At 38.5% G+C, this 14,327-nt stretch overlaps 1 protein-coding gene across 4 annotated transcripts; it reads left to right on the plus strand.

Moving 5' to 3' along the window:
* Positions 1-239: 239 nt before the first annotated feature.
* RNF6 (ring finger protein 6) lies at positions 240-10,108 on the plus strand. Of its 4 annotated transcripts, none has more exons than XM_026493022.4 (5): positions 240-538; positions 1,209-1,291; positions 3,245-3,455; positions 4,340-4,435; positions 7,288-10,108. In XM_026493022.4, the coding sequence occupies exons 3-5, from the start codon at positions 3,263-3,265 to the stop codon at positions 9,048-9,050; spliced, it is 2,052 nt and encodes a 683-aa protein (XP_026348807.2). In that variant the 5' UTR covers positions 240-538; positions 1,209-1,291; positions 3,245-3,262; the 3' UTR covers positions 9,051-10,108. The 4 variants fall into 4 exon arrangements, with proteins under 4 accessions (XP_026348807.2, XP_026348809.2, XP_026348810.2 ...); XM_026493024.4 differs by lacking the exon at positions 240-538 and adding an exon at positions 580-1,080; XM_026493025.4 differs by lacking the exon at positions 240-538 and adding an exon at positions 580-916.
* The last annotated feature ends 4,219 nt before the right edge of the window (positions 10,109-14,327 follow it).

Here is a 14,327-nt window from a genome sequence, read left to right on the forward strand (position 1 = left end):
CACTCCGTAGCCAGGCTCGTCAAACAGGCCACAACAAAGCCCGGAGTAGGTGCTACTACTTCCCACGGGTGGAAAGCAGGCTGTGTCCCTGAAGCTATGCAGCTGCAGGATGCCTGAGCGGCCCGGTACTGGGCACGCCAGGAGGAGGCCCTGGGACTACCAGCTCTGGCCGCGAGCACTGACGCGACGGAACGCGGAACGCCAGCATCCTGGATCCCGCCGGACGCAATTTTCAGTCGCACCGGCGAGCGCCCAGCGGGCGGTGCTGCGTCTCCGCACATCCGAGAAGGGACCTGACAGTGGGGGAAAGAAGGGTTGGGGCCTTCGTCCCTCCTCTGGAGCCGCCCCGCCAACTGGACGACCTTAAACTGCAGCACGGGCTTCCGGCTTCTCCCTTCAGGAAACGATTAGAGGGCGCAACGGCCCCGGAGGCTAACCCCTCTCGTCGTGGGTCACAGCCTCCCAGGACCCCCAGAGGAGCGCCACCCACCGCAGACTCTCCTTCGGGCTGTAGGAGGACGGCCCCGCTCCAGACGGGGTGAGCTGGGGAAAAAGACTCCGGGCCCGGCCACTACTTCCGGGAGACGCTGAGGAAAGCCAGCCCTTCTTGGCCCCCATCGCTTTTCCGATTGGTTAACTGCTCTCTTAATGCGCCCCCCTAACTGGTGATTGGCTCAGACGCGCCGTCTGTCACCTGCCTCCCTGTGGGAATCCAGGTCGCTAAGGGAAGCGTTACTTGAGGCTCGGTTGGGAAGAGGTTGGTTGGGCCCTTGAGCCCAGTTTGTTTATTGTAGTGCGAACCGTACCCCGGCGCGAGCTTTGGTCGCAACGGCCAGGAAAGGAACCAGTAGCAGGACGGAGGGCGGGGTGGCAAGAAAGTGAAGGTTCAGAAGTAAACTGGAGACACCTAACCCTGGTAACATCTGAATGGGAGCAGGGTAGGAAGGAAGGCCTTTGAGAGGGGAGTTGTAATCCCAGGAGCTGTGACAGTGTAGGAGGGAAGGCCTAGTTTCTGTTGTGGGAGAAAGGGCCTTGCGGGAGGTTTTAATGACCTAATTGTTTGGGGATCTAATTTTCTAGGTGAGTGTCCAACAGAATCCACTGAAGATTTTGCTTTGACTTTGCAGCAGAGCTTTGACTTTGCTAGCCATTCTTGTCCTTCAAAGAGACAATTTATTGAATAATTCCATTCTCTCTTATTGCTTCAGATGAGCAGCTCTCAAAAAAAGCACAAACAATTGAAGGATGGATACCATTGCGTATATTAAAAGCATGTTGAAAGGAAACTAAGGTACTCACTTTGTTTAATTGGGGTTAATTGTATAAGAATTACCTTTGAGAAGAAGCTCTTAAAGTTTTGAATAATAGGGTAGCTTGATTTTATAATAGCTTTCATATTTTTTGATAGTTTAATACAAAAATCATATTACTGCTGTACCTACCAAATGTGCTCTTTGCTAATGATGGTCTAGTCCTGTTTATTCTGAAAATGGAAAGAAACCTTGAGTTTTTAATAATGTTAATTTGTGTTTGGGTAGTGCTACTAGATCTTTCCTTTAAAAAACTGTGTAATAATCACTGTAATAAAATCCTTGAATGTGTAACCTAATGTTAGAATGTAAGTGAAATTGGATAGTTGCTTACTCATACATAGTTTAGACTTGTAGACTAATTTGTATTTAAAGTAGTTTGCTTAAACACTGAGTCAGAGTTGCAACAATTGTTTCACTGGTCACCTAGCTATTTGATCCTCCAGCCTCCATTAAGTCATGTGCTATATTACACAGACCCTTTATTAACATCCAGAAATAAACAAATAGTTTATTTCATCCACAGAACACCTGAATTACCTCTTAAAGATAGACCTGGGCCCTACCTTGGAAAATTCTGATTTGGGATTAGAGATGAGATCTGGGCATCTGTATTTTAAAAAATTTCCTCAAGTGGAACTAGAGGGTATTATGCTAAGCAAAATAAGTCAATCAGAGAAAGACAATTATATGATCTTACTCATACATGGAATTTAAGAAACAAAACAGGATCATAGGGGAAGAGAGGAAAAAATAAAACAGGACAAATCAGAGAGGGAGACAAACCATAAGAGGCTCTTGATCATAGGAACAAACTGACGGTTGCTAGAGGGGAGGTCAGTGGGGGAGATGGGGTAACTGGGTGATGGGAATTAAGGAGGGCACGTGTGGTGATGAGCACTGGGTATTATATAACACTGATGAATCACTGAACTCTACCTCTGAAACTAATAATACGTTATATGTTAATTAATTGAGTTTAAATTAAAAAACAAAAAATTTCCTCAAGTAAGTTTGATGTGCATTCCCAGGTGAGAACTGTTGACTCACTAAATACTTGTGTTTCAGAAATTCTAAAATATGAAACAAAAAATTTTCTCCATTGATTTCTTTATAGTTTAAAAATAAGCCTCTAAGGGATGATGTTTAAGTATAATCCAAAAATAAGGTTTGCCTAGACAAGGTCAGGAAGTTTCACTGGCACTCAGAAATCTCTGGGACTAACCATTCCAGGCCTAGGAATGAGGTTTGCTATGGGGAGACGCAGAGTGCTCTGCTCTACATTCACAGTCCTCAGAGCCATGCATTGAGTACTGTTTCCTGTTAGGTTTAAGAAGAGACCAACTCCAAGTCTGTTCAGTAGATATAGTAGGCTAAATTATGTTTACCTCGACAAAGTGCAGTGGAGGGTAATATTACAAATATGAGTTTTATTTTGGGAAGAATACCTTTGCTGGAAATAAATGTAAATCATAGCCTTCCAGTAGCTCTTTGCTTATTAAGTAAAGAACATAATTTAAAATTATGCTTAAAGTGCATAATTCAGCTTAAAATTTGTATGCTAAAATTTGTATGCTAAATTGAAGCCTCAGGGACGGCTTTTAGATCAACTTTACCAGAGAGTGAAAGAGGTTAAAAAAAAAAAAAAAGAGTGAGATAATCACTTTGGTATTCAGGAATTAGAAATGAGTGATGAAACCAGATCCAGTCTGACTTAAACAACGGCTTTGAGCAAAGCAGTAGGTCCAGTTGTATTCTGTCTCCTAGAAGCTCTTTTTCATTTTATATGTGAGTTCTTCTCTGCAAATGTGACATATGAAGCATATGAGTAGAGGACGAAATTTAGAAATGAAAATAAAGAGACAAGTTAAAAACATGAAGCCATGTGTAGTCCGTGACTAACAGCTTGAATCTAATATATATTGTTTGAACAGAAAGCCAGGAATCTCAGTATGAATCCCTCTAGATCTAGATCGCATGATGGTAGTGAAGAAGCCTCCTCTCAGGACCATAATCATCGTGAAAGTGAGAGAAGATGGCAGCAAGAACGTCTCCACAGAGAAGAAGCCTATTATCAGTTTATTAATGAACTCAATGATGAAGAGTATAGGTTAATGAGAGACCACAATCTTTTAGGCACCCCCGGTAAGAGATGGGTGAAAGAGGAGACACCTTTTTTATCATTATAAGAGGAGTTTCAAAATAAGGGTTTTTTCCCCTTCTTCCCTCTCCTAAAACATAATGCACAATTTTTTAAATTTAAGAACCTTTTAATATAACAAAATAGAAAATCACTGGCTTACTTCTGTATTTGGTAAGTAAGTATGAATCTTGGACATGGAGCACTATTATACAAATGCCAAGCTAACAAATAGCTTAATGTACATAATAGTGTCAAATATTTACATATATTGTCCTATTTCTCTTTTAAGTAATATTTGTACAAATAAAATATTATTTAGAATCCAATTCTAACTCATTTGAGGTATTATAATTTATTTATTTAGCTGAATTAATAATACTCCAAATGTCCAGTGTGCTTCATGAATTTTTTACAAATTCATTTCACAAATGAACTAATTAAAACTTGCATGTTTGTACAATGTATATTTGTATATTGCATATTTGCACATTGTATATTGATAACCCATATAGTGAACTCTTGAGGTAAAATTCAAACAAAGATTCAAAGTTCTCTCTAGAAATACAACCTTTTAAATTTCTTTTTATCTCTGACAAAAATCTACGAATTAGCGCTTATAGATTCTTAAGTGTATCAACTGAGAGGACCTTTTTAATTACTCAAATTAAATCTTATTTTTTATTTTAATAAAACATAAATGAAACACAACCAAAATGATATATGCTTGTATCAATTAATATTTTTAACTGTCTTCAATTTAACAGAACATGAAAAGAATAGAATGTCTTCTACAGATTGCTGAAGACTAGTTTTACCCTTCATGAGTTCTCATAAAGCAATAGTTTACAATATTTACTTTCAGTGAACAATTTTTTTATTGTTTTAGGAGAAATAACGTCAGAAGAACTGCAACAGCGGTTAGATGGAGTCAAGGAACAACTAGCATCTCAGCCTGACCTGAGAAATGGGACAAATACCAGAGGTACTGTGGACTCCTTACCATTAGGAGCAGGTTTGATTGGAGTAGTTGTGAATATGAACTTACTGGATCTTGTATAATATGTTTTTAATGTTTTCCAGTTTTAATGTGATATTCAGATAGCATTTACCCATTATATGCAAAGCAGCATAGTTAGGCAATATAGGACGGGTTGAATACAAAGACATCCTACACACAGATTGCCTTCAGGGAGCTTATAGTATACAATTAAGCTAATTACCAGCATAGTTCTTTTTATTTTATTTATTTATTTATTTATTTATTTAGACTTTATTTATTTGTTTGACAGAGAGAGAGAGACAGCCAGCAAGAGAGGGAACAGAAGCAGGGGGAGTGGGAAAGGAAGAAACAGACTTCCAGTGGAGGAGCCTGATCTGGGACTTGATCCCGGGACTCTGGGATCACGCCCTGAGCCAAAGGCAGACGCTTAACAACTGAGCCACCCAGGCGCCCCCAGCATAGTTCTTTTTAATCTCAGAATGTACACACAACTTTTTTTAAATTAATGGAACTAAGCTTAGCTTGTAAAATGTGTACAGAGTGATACAGAAAGTCTGAGTGAAGAAACCTGCTTTATTGTTTTTACTGTTTTTGTTTGTTATGTCATTTTATTGAACAAACACGAAGTCATAGTATAGGAAGTTCTTAAGAAAAATAAAGTGTAAAAAAAGAAAATTCAAACTAAACAGAAGTATACAGAATTAAAAGTAAAGCCGACTTACTATAGCTCTTACCAGTTCCATTTCCTTCCCCAGAGGTATTTATTATTGGTAGTTTCACTTTTTTTTTTTTTTTTTTTTGTAGTTTCAGATATTAAGATTATTGTATTAGTTAGGGCAAAGACTATTAAAAACTCAAAAATGCAATGGTTTAATAAGATAGAAATTTATTTTTCTTTCATGTTAACAGTCCAGGGTAGGTTGGCAAACTTTACTCCATAATCCTCCTAGAACCCAGCCAGCCAGCAGAGTAGTTCTGCAACTGTGCCATCCAGTGCGGGAGCTACTGGCCACATGTGACCATTTAAACCTAAATTAAATAACATTTAAAATTCACTTCCTCACTCATCTTAGCCACATTCAAGTGCTCAGTAGTCATTCCATGTGGTTAGTGACTTCTTTATTAGCACAGATGTTAGAACATCTCCACTACTGCAGAAAGTTTCAGGGACACTGCTGCTCCAGAGTATTGTTTGCACAGTCAGGCTAAGTCAACCACATCTGGGTTCTACCTGGCAGGTCTAGCTTCCCGAAGGAGGTTCAGGCTCCAGCCCGAAATGAGGTATATCGCTTCCACTCCCATTCCATTAAGGAGAGCTTAGTCACATGGCCACACCCAACTGCCAGGCTGTTCTTGTGACCCTTACAATGCATTTACAATGGGAGAAGGGCAGGTTTTGTTAGATAATTAGTGAACTCTTTTACATATACACATCATCGCTATATTGTAGTAATTAAGGAAGTAGCCTTTAGAATGCTTTTTACCTACCTTTTACTCCTGTCTCTTTCCAAATTAAAATGGGAATTGGATATTAACCCTTTTTCTTCGTATATGTAGATATGAGAGTTATACTATATTGTTACAGCTGGTAATACTTATCCTTTTACTATGTTTTAATGGAAAATGTACTTACCACATGTAAAATAGCTTGTATCTTTAGATATGGCTAAAGTTGCTGTTTATTGTATTGACACCAGAAACTGATTAATAGCTTTAACATATAAAAAAAGTTTTTATAAGAGATTGCAGTAATAAATGAAATCAAAGTAATCTCATTTAACAGTCGTTTTTGTGTAGAATAATGTTAAGGTTAAAGTCTATATAGTTCACGTGCATTAGAATGCTTTTCATTGAGTTTTGGTCTTTCTATAACCCACTGGTTAAAAATGGAAAACAAGTTTTCCATGGTAGCAGAATTGTAGTCAAAAAAGTTCATCACGGGCACATTTATTTCTAAATTGATTCATTCAACAGTTTGGGGAGTCTGATTTGTACCCGATACTGTTGTAGATGTTGGGGCTTTAACAGTAATTAAAGTGAGACAAAACCCTTCATCTTCATGGAGCTTACATTCTAAATGAACAGAAAATATGTTATGCGTAATGGCTAACAATTACTGAATGCTTCCTATGTGCCGGTATTGTACTTACCATTTTATATGCAGTATCTTATTTTATTCTCATGATAACCCTATGACATTTATACTTTTATTATCTCCAGTTTACAGATAAGGATACAGTCATTAAGTAACATGCCTTAAGTTTCCCAGCTTCACATAAAGACATAACGTAGTTCTAATATTGTATTCAGAAGGCCATATTTCTTGAGGTACACATTTTTGGCAGTTCCTGAGAAATAGGATAAAATTCCCAGGTTACAAAAATATGTAATTGCAAAAATGCTGAGTTACCTTTACCAGAAGTATTCTACAAATTCAAGATGAATTATATATAAGTTTTGCTGCTATATTTTATTGATTTTACCATATGAATAAAGCAATTTAAATGTATAATTTTAGTATTGGATCTATTTCTCATTTGCCTTAATATTTTGCCAGTAACAGGCATATAGAAAGGAAGAGTGAGGATTTTTTTCAGGGCTTTGCATAAACAGTGTTTATACTTTTATAATACATAAGAATGTATTGTAATATGCTTATAGTGTACACCTTTCTTTGAGGAAGTTCAGTGTTTTGCCATTTTTCATTCATTAAAATGCACAGATGCTCTTAAATTTAACTCAATTTAATAAAAACCTTATCTTGTAAGCTTTCAATAAAAGTCAAAGCATAGATTTTAGAAATTGATCTTAAGTTGCTTTGGTTTGCTTTCCAGACTCAGAAGTCCCTAGAGAAAATTCAAATGAAGATTCCCTGCTAGAATGGTTGAACACCTTTCGACGCACAGGAAATGCAACTCGAAGTGGACAAAATGGGAACCAAACTTGGAGAGCTGTGAGTCGAACAAATCCAAACAGTGGAGAGTTTCGGTTTAGTCTGGAAATACATATAAATCATGAGAATAGAGGAATTGAAATTCATGGTGAAGATCATACAGGCATTCCACTTTCAGACGTTAGCAGAGATCATATTACAAGTAGGCAACAAAGATCAGCTAGTCCTGTGGCTAGGCGAACAAGAAGCCAGACCTCAGTGAATTTCAGTGGTAGTAGTTCCAACATCCCAAGGACTAGGCTTGGTTCAAGGGGGCAGAATTCAGTAGAAGGATCTTTCTCAACGTTGGGAAGATTAAGAAATGGAATTGGGGGAGCAGTTGGCATTCCTAGAACTAGTGCTCCACGTGCTAATTTCAGTGGTCACACAAACCAGTCGGGGGGTAGTGAACTCAGGCAGAGGGAGGGGCAGCGGTTTGGAGCAGCACATGTTTGGGAAAATGGGGCTAGAACAAATGTTACAGTGAGGAATACAAACCAAAGATTAGAGCCAATAAGATTACGGTCTACTTTCAGTAGTCGAAGCCGTTCACCAATTCAGAGACAAAGTGGCACTGCCTATCGTAATTCACAGAGGGAAAGTAGACCTTTACAGCAAAACATTAGAAGGTCTGTTAGGAGGAGAGGTATAACGCGTGTCTTTTTAGAGCAAGATAGGGGACGTAGAGGTACTGCCTATGCTCCATTCTCTAACTCAAGACTCGTGTCAAGAATAACAGTAGAAGAAGGGGAGGAATCCAGCAGATCCTCAGCTGCTGCACGACGACATCCAACAATCACGCTGGACCTCCAAGTGAGAAGGATTCGTCCTGGAGAAAACAGAGACCGGGATAGTATTGCAAGTAGGACTCGATCTAGGGTAGGGCTGGCAGAAAATACAGTCACTATTGAAAGCAACAGTGGCGGCTTTCGCCGAACTATCTCTCGTTTAGAGCGGTCAGGTATTCAAACCTATGTTAGTACTATCACAGTTCCTCTTCGTAGGATTTCTGAGAATGAGCTTGTTGAACCGTCATCAGTGGCTCTTCGGTCCATTTTAAGGCAGATCATGACTGGATTTGGAGAATTGAGTTCTTTAATGGAAGCTGAATCAGAGTCAGAGATGCAGAGACATGGTCAGCATTTACCAGAGAGGCACTCAGATCTGAGTAATGTAGGTGCAGTTAATGACATCAGCCAGCGCAGTGAAGGTACCTCTCAAAACAGGCGGGCCCAAGAAGACCGCACTGCAATGCATGGTGAAAACGAGCCCACCCAGCCTCCTGCCCGAAGCAGTGATAATAGAGGTAGCAGGCAGTTGCGAAATTCAAATAACTTAGTCGAAACCGGAACGCTACCTATCCTTCGCCTTGCTCACTTCTTTTTACTAAATGAAGGTGATGATGATGATCACATACGTGGTTTAACCAAAGAGCAGATTGACAATCTTTCCACCCGGAACTATGAGCATAACAATATCGATAGTGAACTAGGTAAAATCTGTAGTGTTTGTATCAGTGACTATGTAACTGGAAACAAGCTCAGGCAATTACCTTGCATGCACGAATTTCACATTCATTGTATTGACCGATGGCTCTCAGAGAATTGCACTTGTCCCATCTGTCGGCAGCCTGTTTTAGGGTCCAGCATAGCGAACAATGGGTGAAGTGTTGGGTCTATTCAAATAGTACATTTTAGCGCTCCTTTGTTGAATCATTTGTGATGAGCTAACCAGGATGAAAAAGAACAGATTATTATAGTTTGAACTATTTTTTGTGTGCTTTTTTAACTTGTTAAAAAGAAAATTTATATAAAACTTAAAATGGCAAATGTTAAATTATCCACAAGTACAGAATAGTTAATATTGCTAGAACCAAATAATCTTTAAAATGTTTTTATTTTGGTAATTTTGTCATGCTAAGCACTTTTGTATCTGCACAATTCAGTAGGTTAAAAGTCAATCTTCCTTTTCTTAATAGCACAGCAGATGTTACTTGGACTTTCATGTTCCATAGGCTTAGTACCATGTGCAGACATTGGTGTCTAAATAAGCCTTTCATTCGCTTTTGTTCTAAGGACAGTTATCTTCACACGAAAGTGTGTTTGGCTGAATGTTTGCTAAATATATTTAAGTTACTTGAAATGTTTAATATGCAGCATACCATATATGTATATATAGATATATAATTTTAAGGTTAAAATATTCAGTCTAAAAACTACAGTTTGGTTCTTATTTAAGCTTTTGGGCTATTACTGCATATGGCACAATGTTTAACATTTACAGGATCATCTCTGGGAAGAAGTAGATTAAGATATTTAAAAATAGAGATAATTTACTGAAGCGTCTCTGACAATCTTACTTACTAGACAGCAAGCAATATGTAATACTGAACAAGTATTTCTTTACTCAGAAATGGAACATGGACATTTTAGTACATGTAGATTATTTAACTTGAGTTCAGCCTTTTTGTGACTTTTTTGAACGTGCAGACAATTCTTTGGATTATATTAAGTAAGGTATACAATATGCATGGTTTCTTAAATTTACTTTAAAATCTAAAAAAAAAAAAGTCTATGAAGAATCAAATGCATAGATAATATGTTAAGTTCACTTGGAGGCCAAAAAACTCCAAATAATACAAAACAAAACAGAGAATGTAGAATTTATATAAACACAAAGTATGCATTGAAGATCTATTTCTACCAATAAATATTAAAACTAAAGCTGTATGTGAACTATTCTTTTCTCTTGGTCCCCTGTGGTTTATTTACTCAAACAACAAAAAAAATTGCACCTATAAGGTGTAGGCAGCGTTACAGGTGTTGAGGATTTAGCTGAGGACAAAGTCCCTGTCTTCATAGGCAAGAGGATATTTGCTCTTAGAAGCTGAAAATTAGTTGATAAAATGAATTACTGAATTACATGACTTCCAGGTTTGTTTATGAATATATGACACAGTTTTCCTGTGGTAATGCTGCTTGGGCAAAACCACAAGAACAAATACCTCAAGACCAGATTCTGTGAGATTTACATGTATCTCAAGATTTAGTTTTACTTTCTGATTAGTAACTGTATTCAATTTCTCATGTAAGATGCATACACAGGAATTTTTAGGGAGTGCATTTAACACCTGGAGTGAAAGGTTTTAGTAAGAGCCCTGACTGTCTGGAGTAAATGGTTTATATAGTTCAGTTATGGGACATGGGACTGGGATGTTTGAAGGCTTTAAATACCAGACTAAGGAATTTTACTTCACCTTACAGACTTTAGATGTCTCTTGATGAATTTTAGTGGGGAATGGTAAGATCATCTTTCATGTTTCAGGAAAACTGGTATGGTGTAGTGTTTAGAACACAGTGGAATGGGGGAGGGGGAGCAAAAAAAAAAAAACCAATAAAGGAATCATTGTGATCATGTTTATTGTCAGTTCTCATCATCCTTGGTTGTTCTCTAACCTGGGGTGTTGGCAGTGAAACTGGAAAGAAAGAGAAGGGAGTAAAAATATTAGGAAAAGAGACATTATCTGGTTTCTTGTTCAGTGTGAAAAAGTGGGAGAGTGATATATTCACAGATGGAAAATCACCCAGATAGAAGAGGGAGAGGTGTTACAAGCTATGCCAATTTAGACATTTATCTTGAATATAGATATTCTACCTCCCCTGGTTTGATCAGTTAGGAAAATCAAGAGGAGAACAAAGGGGGAAATGAAAAAAAGTAGGGATAAAGAAGCAAAAGTAAAGGCACATCAATTCTTTGACTTAGTCCTTTGCAAGACATGGTAGGACCAGCATGTAAAGAGATCCCAAATAGGCATTTGAAATAGAACCAGATCCTATATTATATGGAAAATTCCCTGAAAGCAGCAGGAAAGCTTAATATATTTTGTAAATTGGTATCCTAGTTGGGAACAAAGAAATGTATTCTTTAATATTTTCATTCATTTCCCAGTAAACCAGGCTGATGACAAATACAAAGCCTTTTTATTTATAGCCTCTATTTAGCAATGATTGTACCCCTTATGGTTCCAATATAGAAAGGAACAAATAGTTTGAAACTCTTCATTTGAATATTATGTTCCATGTCATGTCCTTAGAGCTAGTTTTTTATAGTGTGGCTGTCTTGCAAACTTCTATTTCAAAACTGTCAGTCTCCCAGCTGCTTTCCCTCTTGTATCTCAGATTTGTATCGTTTCAACTGGCATTGACCTGTACTTGACTATCCTTTATTCATTCTGTGGTTATTTTCCTTCCAGTATTTAAAATGAATTTATAATTTAAGCCTCCCAAGATCTCCTTGAAGTATTACTGCCACTTAATGTAGTAAGTGGCAGAGTTTAGAGTCAATCACAGGACCATTTGCCTCCAAAGCTTGTGCTTTTCCCACTCAATTCCGTTCTGGAAAAGCAGAACTGTTCTGGGAGGTTTTCAGTCTGATTTACTCCTTCCTAAAGATATTTTTCTAATTTTGTGACTTTGCGATAGCATGTCTTTATGATTACTCTAATTTGCATATGTAGATACATCCTTTCTGTCTCGCAAGTGATGAGAGGACTGCTCCTGAAAGTTATAAAGCAGGATCTGTGTTGTAAGGATGGATCCAGAAAAGAGATAAATGAGGCATGTGAAGACCCTGTGTTAAGGATCGTAGTTAATGAGCTGAGTTTGAGGCTTTTTCATGAATATTACTTCTAGACAAGAACTTCTAAGGCAATTCTAATCTTCCTGCATCTCTCTATTTGAATAATGCCTGGCCAGAGAAGCAAGAAATTGTGTAGAAATAGTGCTCCACATGAAGGGGGTAATTACTCCCTTTGCAGTGCTAGTAAGCTCATTTGGGGTCTCTTCCTCAATCCTGTGTAACATTGGAAGTCAAAGAGCTGGTTTATCTGTTAATACAGAAGATGATTTCCCAGTAAGCCAGAGCCGTCCATCACCTAGAAGGCCAAATGTTCGATGTTCCAGAGGACAGGACTGCAAGTGTCAGTCCTGCATGTGTCAGTCCTGCATCTATTTCCTGCATCTCTACGGGTGGGTCGTGAGTTCTTTACAGTTACTGTGGAGGTGTTAGGCCCTGAACATATCTGCCCTTAATGATAATTAGGGATCGATTACAATAATTATTCTCAGCAAGTTTTTTTGTTTTATTTTGAACTGTAAAGACTCTGACTTGGCCCCTATACTTTTCTTTTCTCTCTTTTTTTCTTTTAAAATATCATAATCACATATCTTCTGCAAAATAAAAAACACCCAAGTCGATTTTTCCTCAATTGTATTAATGTCTCATTTGAAGACTGGGAAAGCTCTTGGTTGCCCACTATATATGTGCCCTTCCTTCGCACACATTTAACTGAAAAAAGTGCCCCTACTTAATCATAATTAAACTGTCTTCCATGCAATTGCAAAACACTTTCACATTCTCCCTGGTGGGAAATAATTCAAGTTTATATATAGCTTCTGTATTGTGAAGTGACACAATTTAGCCACTCTTAACATGTTCAGCTTCGCTGGTTGGTGTCCGTTCTTCTATTAGCTTGGATTTGATCAAGTTTAATTGTGACCCCTTACCATCCAGCTTAGGGAAAAATGATAAATGTAGCTTCTATCTACCTGATAAAGTGAAGTGGGATAAAGATCAAACTAAAAAGCTGGAAAGAAGTGTCCTTGACTACATTGATTACTGGTAGAGAATGTACACACATCTTGCTGAACAAACTTAATAGGATGAATGAGAGAAATGCTGAGTCTTGTACGCATCTCTGTGTTGACTCCCTTATCTAAATGTAGATGAAGTTGTTTGGTCAGTCAATTTGGCTGGCCCCGATCCTGAATTAGGGCCACTTTCAGAAAGGCATCCAGAGAGAATTTCCCTATTGGTGCTGGGGGTGGGTGTGGGTGGTGGGGGCTCCAAGGTTTGAGGAGATGCTAGTGACCAGCTTTGATCTTAGCACTTTGATGTACTTGGTTCAGAGACTGCTGTCATGTTGAACAGTCCTAAGTCTCGGTGTAACGGGCTTTTTAGACAACTTCCTTAAAACTTTGATGAGCTCCTTAACAATTTCATTTGGGGTCTTGTTTCACATGCCAGAAATCTTATATTCTTGATTTGCTAGAGGGAATAGCCATGGCCCTTACAACACTTTTAGGGAATCTTATCGCTCTAATTTTTAGCAAAATAGATTTGCTTCTGGAATAGTTGGGAGCTTTTCTTTAATCTTCCCTTGAGTGTCACCCTTGTCCCTTCGCTGCATTTCAGACAGTGTGCTTTACAATAGGAAGGAGACATGTTCATTTTTGTCTGTAGGATGAGGCAGAGTGACTCCTCCACTCTGACCAGCTGGGGTCAGGTGACATGGCCAGTCCACTGCAAGCATGTAGCTTGGGAGGGTTTTAATTCTATCTTGAGTCCCAGCTTTGAAGTACCAATGTTCCTGATAACTCTCTATGTGGGAAGATCCCAATACCACCTCCATGCTAGTGGTTGGCTAGGGCTCACAGGACTCTGCATATATACTTGTGCTCACAGTTAAGATTTATTATAAGGGAAGGAGACAAATCAAAGGGAAAAGGCACATAGGATGAGGTCTGGAGGAAACCAGGGAAGCTTCCAAGAGTCCTATCCCCATGCAATCACAGAAGACACACATACCTCCAGCACCAAATGGGACATGGGAAAATGTTGTCTGAGAGGGAAGCTCATTACAGACTCAGTGCCCAAGGTTTTTATTGGGGGTTGGTCACGTAGGCACCTCTGCCTGGCGGGTACCAAAATTCCAGACTCCCAGAAGGAAAGGAAATGTTAAGCATAAAACATTGTTTACACAGTTTAAGCACACTGAGACACTTTTATTAGTAAGGGAATGGTGGAAACACTCCCCAAATCAATTCCTAGATGCCATCAAATCTTGCATTCAGGCCTTTCTGAGGATAGCCTAAGGCTACCTTT

Source organism: Ursus arctos, unplaced genomic scaffold (genome assembly GCF_023065955.2).
Source record: "Ursus arctos isolate Adak ecotype North America unplaced genomic scaffold, UrsArc2.0 scaffold_10, whole genome shotgun sequence".
NCBI classification, from domain to species: Eukaryota; Metazoa; Chordata; class Mammalia; order Carnivora; family Ursidae; genus Ursus; species Ursus arctos.